Here is a 20,275-nt window from a genome sequence, read left to right as displayed (position 1 = left end):
GTGAAAAATAAACTGATATTAGGAAAAGCAAAACTTACATTGTGCCATACTAACCCAGAATGGCTTGTTAACTTTGGACACATATTCAGCAATGAGTGTTTTGAATTAGCTGCACAATTCCTGTTAGTAAATTATTTAATTGTTCACAATATCTGTTTTCCATTCTTATTTGAAGGGATATCATCATATAATAACCAAGAATGTACTGTTGTACAGCATGCACAAGAGCACACAGATATTGATTCTGTTGATTAATATTCTGCTGAAATGCACTTTACCATCATTACAAACCATTAAGCCAACTTTCTATCACACAAGATACTTTTTACATTATCATCTCCTCTATTTAGGCTTCAGAACATCCCAAATGGCTGCACCTTAAGAAAATCTGTTATTTATATGCAGACCTATAGTTACAAATAAATACATCACTGTATTTGTTTTTATATCTACACATAGACAGAGAGGAGGTGTGCAATTGTATCATATATGTGCATTTAAGGATTTAATGTTAGAATAAAAAAGTCAAGTGACAAAGGAGTTTCATTTGTGGCTACCTAGACATACACGGCATGAGGATCCAAATAATATCATCCATTTTCTCTGCCTGCTTTGGTGTCATGAGCATACAAGGTATTAACAATGACAAGAATTCTACTCTACAATTTGAACAGCAGGACTGCTCACAAAAACAGAGTTGGCAGTGGGTGTGGTGGGCTCATGGTACATCATGCATGCAAGCGCCTGTAATTACATACACAGCCAGCATCCTGAGTTGTTTCTTGTTGAATCTCTCATTTTGGCAGGGCATTATATTTGTCAGGATGAGGAGGGAACGGTATATTTACACATCTTATACTTGAATATCCTTTTAGCTAGCTAACAATAATGTGATTTAGCCATTTTCACCAAACACTACAAATGTATGTTCTGAATCAACTTAAGATGCAACACATCACTTCTGAGTAGCACTATATCATGCTGCAATAATACTGTATTAATCTTTTCCATTTCAGTCAAATATCTGAATGCAAGCGACAGATCCACAGTCAGACAGGCTACAGCCTAATTAAGCCTTATGTGGCTAGAGCTTCTAGTCAGCCGCATTTCTCCTGGTAATATTACTATATCTGCTGAAACAAACATATATATATTTTAAATCTGTTGAGTATCCACACGGGAGACTCTCTCTTCACCCTCCTTGTTCCATTCTCTCATGACATATAGCTCACATTTGTGAATTTGGTCAAAAAGGTTTGCATTAGAACTGCTGTCTAGGAGACAGATACATTCACCACTTCAATTTTAAGGAACCTGTTTTTTTTCTGAAATACTGTTGTGGAGTTTGCAATGGTCTGTATGTAATTGCAGTTAGCAATTAATACTGCATGTGTGATCTTCCAGTTTAATTCTTGTTTAATTCTAAAGCATTAAATCCATAACCACCACTTGCTGCATAACATGTGGTGTGAAAACAGAAAGAAAGAAAAAAAGAGTTTCTTGCGCCACATTGTCTACATTATCCACTTGATCGATGGGCAGCGATCGATCCAGTGGGGGTCGATTTATTGTGTCTAGACTAGAGGTGATAAATCGACCGCCGAGCGCTCTCCTGTCAACTCCGGTTCTCCACCAGGGTGAGAGGAGCAGGCGGAGTTGATGGGAGAGCGTCAGCCGTCGATTTACCGCAGTGAAGACACAATGATAAGTAGATCTAAGTGCGTCGACTTCAGCTACGTTATTCATGTAGCTGAAGTTGCGTAACTTAGATTGATTCCTCCCCCTGCCTCCCAGGGTAGACCAGGCCTAAGACGTGACAAGTTGTTTGTCACGTATAGTGACTGCTCCATAAATATTAGGCAGCTCAATTCATTTCTAGATTGACATTTTACAAGTGCAAAATGAGATCCTGCATAATTTTGTGGTATATCTAGTATGAAAATCCTGTTCAAGAACGAAGGGAGTATCAGAGATTATGCCTCATGCTTCATGAATGTATCTGTTTCCAAATGTTCAGATAATCTTGGCTGAAATGTAATAAAACACATAATATAATTTAAACTTTTGACATACATGCTGCAATGCAAAAAACAGGGTTACAGTTACAAAATACAAAGATATAAATGAAAATACATAGTATAGTACCAGCAGAAGAGCCAGCAGTCATTTTATACTAATGTAAAATCAAGCTACTCAGTCAGAAAATATTACATGCTTTTGTGAGGTTCTCAGTGAAGCATGCAAACTTGCTTATTGTAATGTCTTTAAATAGCTAATGAGTCACCACAATAAAATATATTCTGTTTGTATATACATGTGCATTTAATACAGTGAGAACAGTGAGGTACAGTATGCTGATTTCACTGGGAATTCACCGGAATAAAGATTTGGGTGAGTAAGAATTGCTGCCAAGATTTACAAATAGAGATGCCTGAAGGTAGGCTCGCAAATGTATATTTAGACATCTAAATAAGTGGTTTGATTTTCAAAGGTGTTGAGCAGCCAGTAGTTCCCACTGAATCTAGGCCCTCAGCTCCTTTAGAAATCAGGTCACCTCTTGTACACAGGCTCCTAAATTTTCCAAAATGATTGGTGATTTGGGGGTCTCTCAAATTTTGGGCATTTAGCTTGAGACATATTAAAGGGGACTGATTTTCAGCATGTATCCTAACTTTCAGCACCCATTTGTGAAAATCTTGGTCAACATTTACATGATCATGTCAACTGCAATATTTTCAGGATAAAACAATCCATATAACACAACAAACCTTTAAAAATGTAACCAAATTGTTACTGCATATATAACTATTTTGTTTTGTTAATGCTGATAAGCACTGCACAAAAGAGTCGTTAGTTGTTCCAGAAATTCTGTCCAATTTAAAAATGACAAAAAGATGATAATTTCCTTCTCAAGAGTTCAGAATGTAAATCATTTAAAAGTTCTGTACTATACAGTGTATGATCAATTTAATTCTTATGCTCAAACAACAAACTTGTCACCTAGTAAGAATCTTGCTGACCTACAGATCCAAATATTTTGTGAGCTGTGCTTCAGTTAGCTTAATACTTTGCCAAAGTCTTTGAATCTTTTTTTGTTGTTTAAATTTACTCACTGTTGGATGACAACTGGCAATGAGCAACAATGATGGTATTTATGGCACTGAATTTTACACAGCCTGGTACAATAAGCAGCAAAGAAAGCTCATGGAGAAACTATTTATTGCTTCCTATTCCACTGTAACACCTTTTACTTAAAATTCCATGATAACAAAATATTTGGACTTAACTGAAGAAGTTCTCTGAGCAGAATAACACGTGAGCACAGGTAGCTCAGTTCATTACTTTAGGGCATACAAGTAAATAAGCAATACTTTATAAAATTGTATCAGAAACATTTGTAACAGCACTGACTTCATACAATTATTGTACTTCCTACAAAACAAAACAGGAGCTTTTGACTTATAAGTTCCTTTATGTAACTTATATTTATTTAATTTTATTGGGGAGGGGGTTACAAAATTTATTTATAATCTAAATAATGAAAAAATACTTACACAGTTGGTTGCATTGGGTCTGTGATTTTTCTATATGCTAGTAAGGATGCAGATTCTATTGTCTGTATAATTAAAACAAACAAACAAAACAAAACTGCAGATTTACACAGGAGTGTACCTGCATGGAGGTGGACGCTGGCGTGAATGCACAGTTACAGCATATGCAAAAATCAAATCTGGGCATGGGGATTCCCTCCCTTTTTGCACCACAGAAGTACAGTAAGAAGTTCTGCCAAAGTACTGGCAGTGGAAAAAGCAGTTGGGGTACCCAGGGAGCCTTCCACTCCTCATTTGGGAGGAGGGAAAGTAAGAATAATGTGATTTTTATCAACCTGGATTATGGTCAAGACTTGTGCTTAGATGAGTAACTACTAAATTTTTGGAGGAAGGGAGAGAAAGGGTGAGGGAGTGAAAAAGGGAAGGAAAGAAGGGAAAATGAGAGATGGAGGGGTAGACGTAGAGGACATGAGAACACTCATGTTTCATACACTGCTTTTATAACCCTGGGGGTGCAAAACAGAGAAGGGACCCTGGTGCTCTGGGGAAAATGAATGAGTTTTCAATGTGTTGCCAAGAAGCATATTGCACAAAACAGCTGCATTGTCTCATTATGAATTCTGAAGCCCAAAGAGCTGTAGAATATCAGCTTTAGAATGTTTAATAACTCTCTGCAAAAACAGATTTCTAAAGCCAGAAATTCTGATGTAGTATCTGTGAGGCTTGCTCTTCTTGTTTATGGAGCTTCATAAAACTATTCCAAAATACAATCATGACAGATCATAAAATCCTCTCTTTCTTTCTTTACTAATGATTTTATTCACTGACTTATACTTACCTATTGTAATTTTTAACATGAAAATAAATTACAAATTTACTGAAAAAATTTGTAGTGAAAAATTTAAAACCAGTATTTTGAAATGTTTTGCACATACACTACATATAATTAACATTGAGACAATAACTACCAGGAACAAAATAATAGGTGTGAACATGTATGGATTTTGCACTGAGATGAGGTTGCTATCATAGTAAGTCCAATGACATGCGTGCTATTTGTTGTGCTAGAACCAAACCTTAAGTTCCTAGCTGTTTAATAAAGACTGATACTAATGGATGGCTAGACATTTTTCCCTATTATCTTATATTAGGAACCTTTGCTCTTTAAAATTAAAAGGCATATTTTGGAGACATGAATTAAATATCTTGAATAAAATGGCAATAATCATATAAAAAAACTAATTTATTTTTCTTCCTGGTTTCATGAAACAAATAGCAAACTTGCAGCTGATGGTTGAGATGAGTGAAAAAGAGGGGAGGTGACAACGAAGAGCTTCACTGTAGTGAATTTAAGAATATTGGAAGAAAACACATTAGAAAGGTGAAGTACACAGGACAGCTTCACAAGTTCATCACATTTTTTTAAAGGAATGTATTACCTGCAAATCTTTTCTGTGTCTAAATATTAGTCATTCCTCCCTAGAATTAGGTACATGCAGCAACCAGTCAGAATGCAGAAGAGATTTTTGTACTCTCTGTACAGCTCAGCAGCCAATCAATTCCCAGTAGATTCTTCCATAGTCATAGACATGCAAAATAACTCAAAATATGGTTAGCAACATCCAGTTGGTAACACGCAACTTCTTTCACTTCTAGCATAACTCTTACATGCAGAGTGATGCTAAACAGACTAGAAGGGGGAGACATTCCGGGCTGATGGATATGAGGATGCAGAAAATGAAGTTTGTAGGGAATAAATTCCTTTTTCTGTGCCCTCAGATCAACAGCCTGAAATGATTGGGTATAAGAGGCCATATCAATACCTTAGATAGGTATGGCCTCACTGTAAACCTGACCTGCAGACACTCCCCCTCCCCTTCTGCTCATGATGCCAAGTCAAGTGGGTCTGAAGATGAAAGGGATAAGGAACTCCTTCTCTGTACACTAGACGTGTATAAATCAATCCAGAAGCCTATGCAGATTTTAGAGATTTTACTACCTTTCCTTAATCTCACTAAATAAAACAAATGGTTTTGTCTAGATAGGTTTTCTTAGCATCTCAGCAATATCAGAGCTTTTTTTCAACTGTGGCAGAAGCAGGAAAAAAATAGGAAGTTTAAGCTCTTGTTCTAAGTCAAGATCAGATGAAACATTTGACAAGTGTCAAGGAACCATTCTTAGAAAGACTTCTTCTTTGTGAAAGTAAAATATTAGGGAAATTTACAAGAAATAGCAGACAATTCACTGACCCTCCCACCTGATGCTATGACTACTAGGGAAAAAAAGACTTCTAACAGAGAAGTCAAAAGCAGTGATTCAACAGAAAAGTGTCCTGTATGGTCTTTTTGAGCACCTTTTACAGAATTGGGATTGGTGGAAATATATGGTACAGCAATCTCTGGGTCCAGAGAACAGAAAGAATCAAACAGTTGTACTGACTGAAGAAGCTTGGAAGTTTTCTATTGTCTTGAGTGATGAATGTGCACTTACGACCTTTCCCCACCTGTGAATCAGCAGGTTTGCAGATGTGGATAAAATTCCCACTTCCCTGGAGTAATGAATATTCTGCCTAGGATAGAAATTTGGCTTCGCCTGCAAGATTGACACCTCTTTGGTACTTTTGCACTGAGGGGAACAGGAGATCCTTGTATAGTCTCTGACTATACAAGGTCTCTTTACACAGTCACTAATTTCTCATACTTCCTGCTTAGTTCTTGTGTCACTACTAAGACATTTTCTGTTCACAGCATACTGACCTAGACTAATCTTCTTCCAAGACTCAGAAGAGGCACAGGGATTTCCTGACTGCTCTTAACTACAGTATGTTGATATAAAATAGCTTTCTGGAGGGACTCAATTTCATTTCTACTTTGTGATGGTCCAGGTATGCTCCCCATAAGAGCAGGTGTGTGTGTGCTGCTGGGTTTCCTGAAGTGGCATTCCCTTCATTGGATTCATCTGGCAGGAAATACATTCACCAACTGAAGAGGCTAAACCAGCTCGTGTGTGCCCTCACACAGAGAAATCACAATTGAAGAGGTCTAAACTGAAAACAGTCCACGACATCACATCTGTACAGGATACTAAGAAGACTAGAATATGAATGGGACAATGAATCTTCTTAAATCTGACATCTGTGACCTTTCTGGAAAATATTAATTTGTGGTAGAATCCTTTGCACCTTGCTTTGAGACAGTTAATTCTTTCTATATGGGATTGTGCCTTCTTACAGCCACTTCTGCCATGACCTTTGAGAACACTGTAGGGCCAGAAATCAAAGTGAATGGAAGGGCTGATACTGAAGATGGTGCTGATTGATAAAATAAAAACTGAGATACTGGTGATCTATAGTGATGTGCCTAGTATATAAGCATCTTGTGGATCTACTGATATCTCCTGGCTATACTGCTGTGAGGAGAGTTCTGGATTACTCAGTTTTTAATTTATTACAAATAGATTGAGTCACCTGAAGTCCAGAACTGGTCTCTATTTGAAGACTATGAAATTCAGAGAGTAGATACCTAGATTTTTTTGTTCAGTAGGGCTTGAAATCACAGCCTTGGCTGATAACAAATGAGAGAGAGTTGATAAAACACTCTGCTTTTTCCTGTGGAACAGAGATGGAATTCAGTAGGAAGGGAGGGCATTTCTACAAATTCTGTGCTGTATCCATTTAGGGCTATCAAAAGGATCCACATGTCCAGTATCATAGTCCAGTCACTGAATATGTCAACTTCTTCCATCTATTTTGGCTCTTGGGAGATTGGGAAACAGCCCTATAAAGTCAGAAGGCTCCTCTCGATGGATCTATTGTCTCCTTGAAAACCAGACTTGCTTATGTAGTTGGCACGAAAGGATTGAGAGACCCCATACTTTCCCTTCCCCCCTTTAAATTTAGGTGGAGAACGACAGGGAGTCTGACATTTTCGAGGATAAGGAAGTGAAGAGACCGGAAAGGATCTTTTCTTTTTCAGGTGATGGAGGGAACACTTGCGCTCTGAGAAACCCTTAAGGGCCTGGTCCAAGGAATCTCCAAATAACATGCCTCCTTTGTATGGTAAAGATAACAGCTGATATTTTATACCAATTCTGAGGACCAGGGACGTAGCCAGATGGCCCTCCTGGCTACTGTGAAGCAGGCCATATTTTTAACTGTGAGTCTAAGAGAATCCTCTGCTGCATCGTGAATGAAATTAGCTGCAATTCTACACAGATACTGTGTTCTCGGCATGGCTCTGGCTGGGACCCCTTCCTTTTTATCTCTGGCTAATTCTTCCTCCAGCCAGACTAGTAAGGCTCTAGTAGCATAGGTGGAATAGATGGAGGCTCCCAGTTGGGCTGTAGCTAAATTGAAAGATCTTTTAATCGCAGCCTCAACCTTTCTATCAGTAGGATCTTTGGGGACAGCATCCACACTAACAGGCAAAGAAGATTTAGTATCACCAGTGACCACTGCTTTATCTACCTTGGGTAAGGCCCCCCCCCAGAGAAGCTTTATCTGCTGGAAGAGGGTATAGCTTACGTAGAACAGCTGGGGCTACATGTTTTGCCCCAGGATTACTCCAAGTTCTACAGACCAGTTTTTGCACTGCTGAATGGATGGAAAGGGCCTTATCCACCTTGTCCTCTTCAGAGAGGATAGGCAATTCTTCTGAAGGCTCTTCAGAACTGGGTTTTTTTAGCTTTAGTACTCTCTTAATATGCTTGAATAAGTAATATTGATTCTCCATGTTAAATTTACGTGCAGGTTCAGGCTCCTCTTGTTCCTCCACAGAACAAGCAGAAGACACTTCCCCACCTTCCGAGGGTGAATCATCCTCAAATGCCCTGTTAGCCTTAGACTCCTCTTTCTTGGAAGCTGCTAGCATGTTTAAACTGTCCATACCTTCAGAGACCAAGACCTGGGACTTGTGCCCAGCTGCTTCAGGGGAAACCAGTGCAACTGCTGTGTGTGGTACCCTGGAATTCTTTACTGGAGGGGGTCCAGCCTGCGTAGCAGAAGCAATACTGTGCCTGGCCACGGCAAGTGCATCCTTTAAAATGGTAGTAATCTCAGGCAATATTACAGCTCTCATTAGTGAACTTTTGTCAGAATCAGAGAGATGAGTAGTAGTAGTAATAGAAGGTCTTACCATCTTGCGATGGGACCCGTGGTTGTCCACTGAATCTGAGCTGTGGTCTGGGGCATGGCTGACTCATTGCTGGAGTGAGGAACATTGTCCTGCCAGTGACCCGCAAACTAGGGCCCGGCTGAACCTTTGCTGAAAGGGGGAATGCCATCCTGCCTGAGAATCTAACCCCTCCTCTGTCCTCATTATCTGTTGCTGAGAAACATGATGTCCAGAGCCATCCCTGGATTTCCACTCATCTGATCTCTTTACCTCCTGGCAGAGGGAACAGGAGAGGGAACTAACCCTTGAGAGCTTTGAAGACGGCTTAGCCCTGCTCCTGGAGGAGAGGGTTTCTGATCTGGTCCTGGATGATTGATCTGCTGATCTTCTGGACAAGTTGGATTGCTCAGATTTCACAGATGCTGCTTTGGTAAAGCCAGGGTCTGTTTCAGGAGTTTTGGTGGCACAGTTACCTTTTCTCTTCCTGTCTTTGTCCAATTTCTTTATTGTCCACATAGACATGAACCTGAAGTGATGAAAAATTCAAAATACTCGAATTCTTAGAGAAATTTTTAGGAAGAACCTACACCACCTTTCCTCAAAGAAGCATTGCACCATGACCAGAACTGTGTGAGGCGGAGGGAAACTGGGAACTAATTGGCTGCACTGATGCTGAGCTGCAGAGAGGGAGCCAAAACATCTTCTGCAGTCTGACTGGTTGCTGTAGATGCCCTGTCTCTAAGGGGAAAAAGAGGAAAGCCCATCATAGGCGAATGGCTCAGAAATTCATTTTAGAAAGAAGTTTTCTGCATGGTGAATTAGATGAGCAACTCCCTTCCTGTGAACAATTATAGAAGTTGCACATGTTATTCTCCATATTCACCACACAATGGGTTGGTAATACCTTTCCTAAAATGCATTATAAAACCATTTAACAAAGCACTAGATGGTTCTGTGGGTTAACACACAAGCCATTTAAATATGGATACATACATTCAGACCCTGGTACATGTCACACATAAAAAGCAAATTCACTGGTCTCATCCTAGACCTGACTGAGTATTTGTCAAAATCACAAAGCCATCACATAATTTGGCACAGTTCTGCATCAATGTCAGTTTCTGCTAAAGAAATGTCCAGGAATAGAAAAGCAGAGGGGCTGTAAATTAGAAGTCAGATACAGTAGCTGGACTGTATAGAGAAGCTTGTATAGTACTTGTTTGTATTATGCCTGTTTCCAGCCAATGCTTTCAGTCTCTCATTTTTGTCAGCTAAAATCAACTAAATTAACCCAATAGGCATTTAAAATTAAAAACAAATACCAAGTTTAAAATGTTTTTGTACTGACTTGGCGAATATTATGAGGGATTAGAATAATTTTAATAGCCGCAGGAGTAAACAGAAACTGCTCTTTGGCATTCAGAACAGTGAAAAAATATAGAAATTATTCCAGCCAGATGAGATGCACATTCCGCTACACAAAAAATGTTACAACAGTCCAGTGAACCCCATTTGAAAGAACAGACTTTCCATGCACTAGAATCGATTACATACAAAAATTAAAGTCTTTTAAAATGTTATTTACATAGGAATATATTATAAAGAATATATTACCTATGGAAAAATAAATGTAACACTGACCTGTGAAAGAAATAATAAAATCCTTTTCTGTACTAAATCAAAATGTATTTAATATCATGTTACAGCTCTCTTTAAAACACACCATATGTAAATATTATGAAAAGACTTCTTTAAAGAGCATCTTTTTTTTGTGCTGCAAGGAGATTCAGCTCACATGTTTCTATAAGAATGACAGTCAAAAATGGCATGCAAGAATGACAGTCAGCTCAGTGGCATGGTCTGAAGCAGTTTGCTGTATCTCATGCACTGAATTCTCTAGAGTGGTGTGTTTTTCCTGAGCGATAGTCCCTCTTTTCTGTCATTTAACTGATTTTTTTGGTGTTTCTGTATTGGTACTGGCAGCAATTTTAAAAGAACCTGCATTCCAATGAATGGGATACAAGTTACTGTTGTCGATGTTTATATGAGAAGCACATTTCCAAGACAGAGTATTTTATGTGCTGCAGGACAGGGCAAAAGTGCTGCCAAGTATTTGATCTTTTCAATATATTAAAGATGGGCCAGAGAGACTAAACTCTCTATGGAAATGCCCTTAATTTTGAGACATCAAAATTCAAATTTGGATCTGAATGTTCAGTGATGGCCCATCACTAAAATATATGATAAAATTAGCATAATACTGCAAATCATAATTCTTGATGTTTTAAATTTTTCTACCAGTCTCATTAAAGATATATTTATAATTAATTCTGTAAAACATTAAATGCAAAGTAATTTGCACCATTACAAAGAGTTGTAATTTCATTTTCATAAAATAAGTGTCATCTATAAACTATATTTTATTCCTAAATCCAAAAAATAACAAGAGAAGGAAACATAAGGAAAACTGTGTGTCAGCTGCTTACCTGTATTCACCAAATGTTCCATCATCTTCTTTCATAGGCTGTATTTCTGGATCAGCATGTGCATCTTCCTTTTCCTTCACTACAATATTTGAAATTGGGTTTTTTATCATTAAATTTTGGGACTAAATATTTAAGGCCCTGATCCTGCAAAATGACCTATGTGGATATGAGTAATATGGATTTGGCAGGATCTGGGGCCTTAGATTGTTACTTCTAAATAAAATACATATGTGGTAGTTTAAAAATATCTTTACTGAAGGACAAGATACTGTACATCATTTGGCAGTAGTGAAAGTCCTTTGTTGCAGCCATTTTTGAACATGATTTAAAAGGGACACTTTAGAACATAAGAACAGCCGTACCGGGTCAGACCAAAGGTCCATCTAGCCCAGTATCCTGTCTACCGACAGTGGCCAATGCCAGGTGCCCCAGAGGGAGTGGACCTAACAGGCAATGATCAAGTGATCTCTCTCCTGCCATCCATCTCCATCCTCTGACAAACAGAGGCTAGGGACACCATTCCTTACCCATCTGGCTAATAGCCATTAATGGACTTAACCACCATGAATTTATCCAGTTCTCTTTTAAACGCTGTTATAGTCCTAGCCTTCACAACCTCCTCAGGTAAGGAGTTCCACAAGTTGACTGTGCGCTGCGTGAAGAACTTCCTTGTATTTGTTTTAAACCTGCTGCCTATTAATTTCATTTGGTGACCCCTAGTTCTTGTATTATGGGAATAAGTAAATAACTTTTCCTTATCCACTTTCTCCACATCACTCATGATTTTATATGATTTTATATCCCCCTTAGTCTCCTCTTTTCCAAGCTGAAGAGTCCTAGCCTCTTTAGTCTCTCCTCATATGGGACCCGTTCCAAACCCCTAATCATTTTAGTTGCCCTTTTCTGAACCTTTTCTAGTGCCAGTATATCTTTTTTTAGATGAGGAGACCACATCTGTACGCAGTATTCGAGATGTGGGTGTACCATTGATTTATATAAGGGCAATAATATATTCTCAGTCTTATTCTCTATCCCCTTTTTAATGATCCCTAACATCCTGTTTGCTTTTTTGACTGCCTCTGCACACTGCGTGGACATCTTCAGAGAACTATCCACGATGACTCCAAGATCTTTTTCCTGACTTGTTGTAGCTAAATTAGCCCCCATCAGATTGTATGTATAGTTGGGGTTATTTTTTCCAATGTGCATTACTTTACATTTATCCACATTAAATTTCATTTGCCATTTTGTTGCCCAATCACTTAGTTTTGTGAGATCTTTTTGAAGTTCGTCACAGTCTGCTTTGGTCTTAACTATCTTGAGCAGTTTAGTATAATCTGCAAACTTTGCCACCTCACTGTTTACCCCTTTCTCCAGAGCATTTATAAATAAGTTGAATAGGATTGGTCCGAGGACTGACCCTTGTGGAACACCACTAGTTACCCCTCTCCATTCTGAGAATTTACCATTAATTCCTACCCTTTGTTCCCGGTCTTTTAACCAGTTCTCAGTCCATGAAAGGACCTTCCCTTTTATCCCATGACAGCTTAATTTACGTAAGAGCCTTTGGTAAGGGACCTTGTCAAAGGCTTTCTGGAAATCTAAATACACTATGTCCACTGGATCCCCCTTGTCCACATGTTTGTTGACCCCTTCAAAGAACTCTAATAGATTAGTAAGACACGATTTTCCTTTACAGAAACCATGTTGACTATTGCTCAACAGTTTATGTTTTTCTATGTGTCTGACAATTTTATTCTTAACTATTGTTTCAACTAATTTGCCCGGTACCGACGTTAGACTTACCGGTCTGTAATTACCGGGATCACCTCTAGAGCCCTTTTAAAATATTGGTGTTACATTAGCTAACTTCCAGTCATTGGGTACAGAAGCCGATTTAAAGGACAGGTTACAAACCTTAGTTAATAGTTCCGCAACTTCACATTTGAGTTCTTTCAGAACTCTTGGGTGAATGCCATCTGGTCCCGGTGACTTGTTAATGTTAAGTTTATCAATTAATTCCAAAACCTCCTCCAGTGACACTTCAATCTGTGACAGTTCCTCACATTTGTCACCTACAAAAGCCGGCTCAGGTTTGGGAATCTCCCTAACATCCTCAGCCATGAAGACTGAAGCAAAGAATCCATTTAGTTTCTCTGCAATGACTTTATCGTCTTTAAGTGCTCCTTTTGTATCTCGATCATCAAGGGGCCCCACTGGTTGTTTAGCAGGCTTCCTGCTTCTGATGTACTTAAAAAACATTCTGTTATTACCTTTGGAGTTTTTGGCTAGTCGTTCTTCAAACTCCTCTTTGGCTTTTCTTATTACACTCTTGCACTTAAGTTGGCAGTGTTTGTGCTCCTTTCTATTTGCCTCACTAGGATTTGACTTCCACTTTTTAAAGGAAGTCTTTTTATCTCTCACTGCTTCTTTTACATGGTTGTTAAGCCACGGTGGCTCTTTTTTAGTTCTTTTACTGTGTTTCTTAATTTGGGGTATACATTGAAGTTGGGCCTCTATTATGGTGTCTTTAAAAAGCGCCACTTTCAGATTTAAAATCTGATTTTAAAAATGCATTCGTTTTCTAGGTTAATAAAAAAGTTAGATTATTAAAATTTAAATAAATTAGTTTTATTTATTTATGCTGTCAGTTGACTGCATTTCTCTCATACTAATAAATAAAAATGATTAGTTCATTTCGTTTTTGATTATAGCCAGTTTCTAGCAAATTTGTTTTCACTTTCTTATCCACTAGCACAATTGCAGCAATGCCTGGGTTACAAACAATACACAGGGAATGTTTATTTTTATTTAAAAAATTGTTTCCATTGGATTTTTTTAATTATTGGAAGAATTTTTGTTGTTGTAACTTTATTTTTTTACAAACTAACCAAAACCAAGCAAAAAAATCCCCTATATTTGGGGATAAATTTAACATAATCTTGTCTCTCTTAAAGTTAACTGTATTTTTCAAAATATTTTCCCTAAAAATACTATTTTCAATGAAATACATCTCCTTTGTATACTGAGGCCCCAATCCTGGAAACACTTAGAGATATAACTAACTTTATGTATGTGACTAGTGCTATTTAACTCATGTAAAGATATTAACATATATTTGCAATATTCGGGCCTTTGATACCAAGGTGACAGAAGCCTAGGAATAACTAACATAGAAGATAGATATTTAAATACAATAACTCCTCCCTTAAAGTCATCCCAGTTAACGTTGTTTCGTTGTTATGTTGCTGATCAATTAGGGAAGATGCTCATTTAAACTTACGCAATGCTCCCTTATAACGTAGATTGGCAGCCCCCTGCTTTGTCCACTGCTTGCAGGAAGAGCAGCCCATCGGAGCTAGCTGGTGGGGGCTTGAAACCAGAGTGGACTGGCAGCCCCCCATCAGCTCCCCGCTCCCCTAAGTTCCCTGTGCAGCAGCGGCCCAGCAGGCTATCAATTGCTGGGCAGTTCAGCTGTCCCTCTCCCCACTGCCTTGGAGCTGCTCCCGGGAGCCTCCTGCTTGCTGTGCAGAGGTGGGGGGAAGAGGGGTGCTAATGTCAGGGTGTCCCCTTCCCCCTACTGTATCCACAGAGCAGGGAGGAGGGACACGACAGGGCTCAGGATGGAAGGGTCTTGCTGGCAGCAGCTGCTATCTCAACTTGCTAATCTACTTAAAAAGGCAATGTACTTAGAGGGGGGGTCAGAGTACTTAAAGGGGCAATGCTCATCTCTCTATCTCTCACACATGGTGTGTGTCTCTGTCTCTCTCTGCCATGTTGTCTCCCCTCCCTCCATTCGTGCTGCCATGTAGAGTGTGAGGCTACATTAACAACAATGTGTTAACCCTTGAGGGCTCAGCCGAGTGCTAGTTCATCATTTAGCAGTAAGGCATTCCCTGGGAAATATCCCACCCTCTGACTTCACCACCTCAACCAAGCTTCACAATTATCATTGCTGTGTACAGTATTAAATTGTTTGTTTAAAACTTATACTGTGTATATGTGTGTGTGTGTATATATATACACTTTCGCTTAAAGTAGCATTTTTCAGGAATATAACTACAACGTTAAGCAAGGAGTTACTGTAGTACATATGCCAATAAATTGTGAATATAGTACATATGCCAATAAACCATGGGAAATTATATTATGAATCTTACAAGTTTTTTTAAAAAATATTGTTTGTGTCTTTTCATTACTGTTTTGCTAGTTATTATTCTGATATGTTATCCTGATAGAGTAGTTATGGGTATATGGTTTATAGTATCAAATTTTTACGCAAGTAACAATTTTCATAGTTGGTACATATTTAGTTTATATTCCATTATACAAGGTGATGTGAATCATCTTTGGTAGTATTTTCAGATGGTAAAATTATGATAATGCATGTCTTCTTGAGTAGTGACTTCCGGCTCTTATAGTTACATATTGAAATAACTGATTCCTTTTACCACAAGCCAGCTCAACATGACATGCTAAAATCAAAACACCCAATATAGTTAGTAATTGTGAGCTATGTATATCTCATTTTATTTATGGAATTATATTTACAAAACTACACCATAGTGACTACCCAGACACATCTGTGGCTAAGTAATGCATTGAGTACAACTTATTCTGAAATAGCTTTAGAACAATTGGCACAAAGAAAGCTTTCTAACTGGCTATTAGCACATGATGTTATGCAATGTCCACTATGACTAGCTGATAAACAGGTGTGACTTCTCCTGCATGTTATTATTTTAGTTTACATTGATGTATATCCTACCTGGATATTTGCCACCCTTATTCCTCCTTATGAAGCAAACAATCAGCAAAATCAAGATAAGAAGAGCAACAGCACACATAAGACCAATGAACCATCCTTGAGTAGCAATGTCAACCTGCCGGCTTGCCATTGCTGAAGAATGAAAGGGAAAAAAATATTAGATTATCTGATACACATTTAAATGTGTATTATATTATTATTTGCATAAATAATGTATAATTTATTAATGCAGCAATAATAACAAGTGGCAATTAGCAATCATGAGGGATATAGCAGCACTGTAGTTTGTAGATGTTTAAATTAAAAAGTGTAGGTTTACGAGTAAAAAAGCTTAGAACTGACTCTTGAATATGTCTAATATTCCTGTATTTTACTAATTTAATTTATCATTTAAGTTTAACAATTCACTGTAAAACATGTACATGTCCTACACATTTACACTTTTTACTAATGTTAAAATTGTTCTGAAACTTACATTGATACAAGTAAAAAAAGGAATTGTGTTTTATAATTTATAAAACATCTGGGTTACATTCTAAAAAAAGCAAATACTCTTTGGCTAGCGGAGGCCAATTTCACTGAAACAAGGGAGAAGGTAGGTCATTCAAGACCCCATCATTCAATTAGAACAAAAAATCAGCATTTGAGCACCATGTAAAGCGGATTCTGCTCTCTTCCAAGCCAAATATTATCAGACAGTCCATCTCAATTGCTATGATTTAACAACCCTTTTTAGCTTCTGAAGGAGTAAGTGGCATGTGACTGGGCAGCCCCTCGCTGGGTCTCTCTCTGAGTGAGTTTCCTCTGACTGTCTACCATGACTTTGAAAAGTGACATTCAGAAGAGACATCAATTATAGAGCAGACACTGAGGGCCTTTGTGCAGGATTGGAGCTTTCATTTCCGGTGCATCCCAGAAATCTGTGTGGTTTGGGTGCTGTGCCCACTGCTTCCTATCCTCTGTTACACAGGACGAGTTTTCCTAGTGAACGCAGTGTTTTCCCACTCTCACAAGTAAAAACTGTGGAGCCAGCTGCCCCGAGGACTCCCCTTAAAGGGCGAGGGAACCCTGTAGAGGAGAAGTCAGTTGAGAGAAGAAAAGGAGGGGTGCATCCACCTGCATCCAGTCTGTCTGCTCCCTGCCGCTCCTCACTCATAGAACCCCTGGACTGTGAAGAGCAGTCCAGGAGATTTGGGTCTGTAGGGGTTGGTAGAGACAACAAATCCACAAGGATGGGGAAAGCCCAGGCACAAATTCCCCTCTCTGCACAGATGATGGGAGATTTTTATCCAGAATTTCTAGATTCCTCTGCTCCATTTCACGTGAGCCCATGTGTCAGGGAGGTTACCCAGAATTTCTATTGAGATCAGTGGCATCTCACATCCAATCTCAGTAGAAACTCTACATAAGAGTAGTTTATGTCTTAAGATCCACACATGAATCTCCCTTGCTCTGCCTCTGTATGAAAGGGGATCAGCCACCTCCATGGCATAGTCTCCCTCTCCAGATCCTGGATCCCCCAGGATCTGTAGGCAAACTTAGGCCTGGTCCACACTAACCCCCCACTTCGAACTAAGGTACGCAAATTCAGCTACGTTAATAACGTAGCTGAATTCGAAGTACCTTAGTTCGAACTTACCGCGGGTCCAGACGCGGCAGGCAGGCTCCCCCGTCGATGCCGCGTACTCCTCTCGCCGAGCTGGAGTACCGGCGTCGACAGCAAGCACTTCCGGGATCGATCCGGGATCGATTTATCGCATCTAGACAAGACGCGATAAATCGATCCCAGAAGATCGATTGCTTACGGCCGGACCAGGAAGTAAGTGTAGACATGCCCTTAGGGTATCTGAAGTTTGGAGGCAGGACCTGCTGCTCATTCCACCTAGAGTGCAAATCCTATTCCCATCAGAAGTTCTGGGGATGAGTTTGCCTGTTTCTTAGTACCCTCCTATTGGTTTTACTGGGGGAGGGTATGATTTGCCCTTCACTTGATTTCTTGATCATTGGATGAGTCTGGTTGGTGTGGGATTGATTTTTGCAGCTTTCACAGCCTCTGGTGGGGCATCTGTATTCTGATTTTTAGAAGCTGAATAATATTTCTTACAGAATTGATCCCAACGCTTCCACTAATACACATGACAAAATAAAACAAACCCATTTTCTCTCTTTTTTTATATAAAGTGGAGGTTAAAAACCTAAAACTTAAATATATAGAAATGTCAGGGTAATATTTACAAGAAAAAACAAATAGAAGCAGAAAGGTGATCTCGCTCTGAATTATAAATTAACCTATACCAGTAGTTTTCTTTTCTTGTCTACGTTTACGTTAGAGTGATTTTGCTTTTTGTAAACATGCGTATATAAGGAGGCATTAAAATTTTAGTAGCAAATATTATAGCAAAACACACAAGCACATTTAACATTCAAATGTAGTAAGAAAATAGTATCAAACAAAACAATCCATGCATAAAAACATGCAAGAGAGATGATAAGAGTACAGATGAAAACTTACTTATGCAGCTTCTTGTATTCTTTGACTTATTGTATATCCAATAGGGAGGGGTTTCTAAAGCCCAGTATAACTTTAAAAAATGGAATAAAATTTTCTGTTTACTCTAAACTAATTATCTGCTTCTGGCAGAAAGATATTTACTCCTGATGAACACAGAAGCTGCTAATATGTGAGAAAAAAAACATAACCCACTATACTGGACATACTCAAGAAGAGAAAAATCACACATTATGAAGATGTTCTATAGGAATGCTTGCTAGAACAAACAGCCATTTTCTTGTAGAGGCCTCACATACCCAGTCTAAGGTTTTCCTCCCTTGCCAAGGAGTACTCTAAAAGGGTATCTTGCTCTTTTGTCCCCCTCCCCAATGTTTAGCAGCATTAGCCCAGATTTCAGAAAGTGACATAGCTAGATTCTTTTAGAAAGAATTTTGCTGTACAACTCATCTGATGGGGGACTCAAAAGCAATGCTTTATATTGAACTTTGCCAGGAAGAGAGAACATTGCCTCTAGTGTTCCCAGCCTTGAAAGACTCAAGGAATGGAGCCAAGGTGTTTAACTTACTCACAGATACATAAAGGAGTCTTGACTTTTTGATCTACTGAAGTTTTATTGTTAAGCAGAATGTTGACTGGGAAGGTTTTGGACTTCCCCTCCCCCGCCGCTTTGAGTGAGTTACAATACAATCTTTGCGCTCTGGTGCTTACTGGTTCTGAACACACCTACATATATAATTTTGCATACCCGTTTTCTGGTATCACTAGCCTCATCTGGCTAAAAAGTTACTAATAAAAACCTTTTTACTGAAACTGCAAATGTTTGTGGGGCACTGCTATTTAGCATTATGTTTCAAAAGCTTTCCTATAGCAACATTGTAACACTATGAGCATTAATGTACTATAAACATGAAACAAAACAAAAACATTATGATTTTAGAAAGTGAACGCTCTTTCAAACTGGCATGTTAATCACTTGCTTTGTTATCTGTGGGATAATTATTTCATATTGCTCAAACTACTTTACATATTAGCAATCTATTTTCTTAAATCATAATGTTTGTGTAGTAGGTGAGACCAAAGTAAGATCTACTAGGATAACTGTCCATAGCCCACATTGCTTGGAATGAGCAAGAATGCCTAGCAAACACAGACCAAACAATAACATTTTATCAAGAACATGCTGATATTGCAACACCATATTCATCACGACATCAATACATTTCCAATAAAACCCTTTCTCTGAGTTAAATGAACAGCCATCATTTATTCTCATATGAAGACACAACTGCTGCAAACTTTCTTGCACTAAAATCTATTATTTTTCTATGGAAAATATGTATGGAACATTTCAAATAGTTAAAGCTGTCTTATTAATTATGGTATTTTGTAGTTTAAGTGATATAAACATCATCTGGAAGCCAATGTTTGATGGAAAAAGAAACATTTATTACTAGAGATCTTCTTATTTATCATTCATCCTACTGGCATATGATATATTCAAGGATTACATGAAATATTTACTTAAATCAGATACCTAGACTCCTGATAACTCATAACAATTTTACATCATGCTTCTGGAAACTAAACTGCTGATATTGAGATTGTTAGTTTTAAAAATAGATATTCTGCTGTGTTACAGTACACCATGTTATTTAAATATTGCACAATAGGTTCTAATTCAATTCAAAGATGAATTAGAAACAATTTCAGCTTAAGTGCACAGAATTCAGAATGAATGTGAACAGTAAGTGTTCTTTCCCATAACATAAATGGCAGGGAAACAAAGTGAACTGAAAGGAGGAAAACATTCATAGTCTACAAAGTAGATAGGCTGGCATGTCTAGAAG

General features: G+C 38.4%; 1 protein-coding gene across 2 annotated transcripts in view; it reads right to left on the bottom strand.

The window, feature by feature from the left end:
• The window catches only part of NRCAM (neuronal cell adhesion molecule), a 121,164-nt gene that overhangs the window by 1,430 nt on the left and 99,459 nt on the right, over positions 1 to 20,275 (bottom strand). For both annotated transcript variants that reach the window (XM_065412614.1, XM_065412605.1), the window contains exons 26-27: positions 15,917 to 16,048; positions 11,149 to 11,227 (exon numbers count right to left, since the gene is read on the bottom strand). In XM_065412614.1, coding sequence (XP_065268686.1) covers positions 11,149 to 11,227; positions 15,917 to 16,048 — 211 coding nt within the window. The remainder of the gene's footprint in view (positions 1 to 11,148; positions 11,228 to 15,916; positions 16,049 to 20,275) is intronic.

Source organism: Emys orbicularis, chromosome 1, assembly GCF_028017835.1.
Source record: "Emys orbicularis isolate rEmyOrb1 chromosome 1, rEmyOrb1.hap1, whole genome shotgun sequence".
Classification (NCBI taxonomy): Eukaryota; Metazoa; Chordata; order Testudines; family Emydidae; genus Emys; species Emys orbicularis.
Note: the sequence above shows the minus strand (reverse complement) of the source record. Positions and strands in the feature narration are given on the sequence as shown.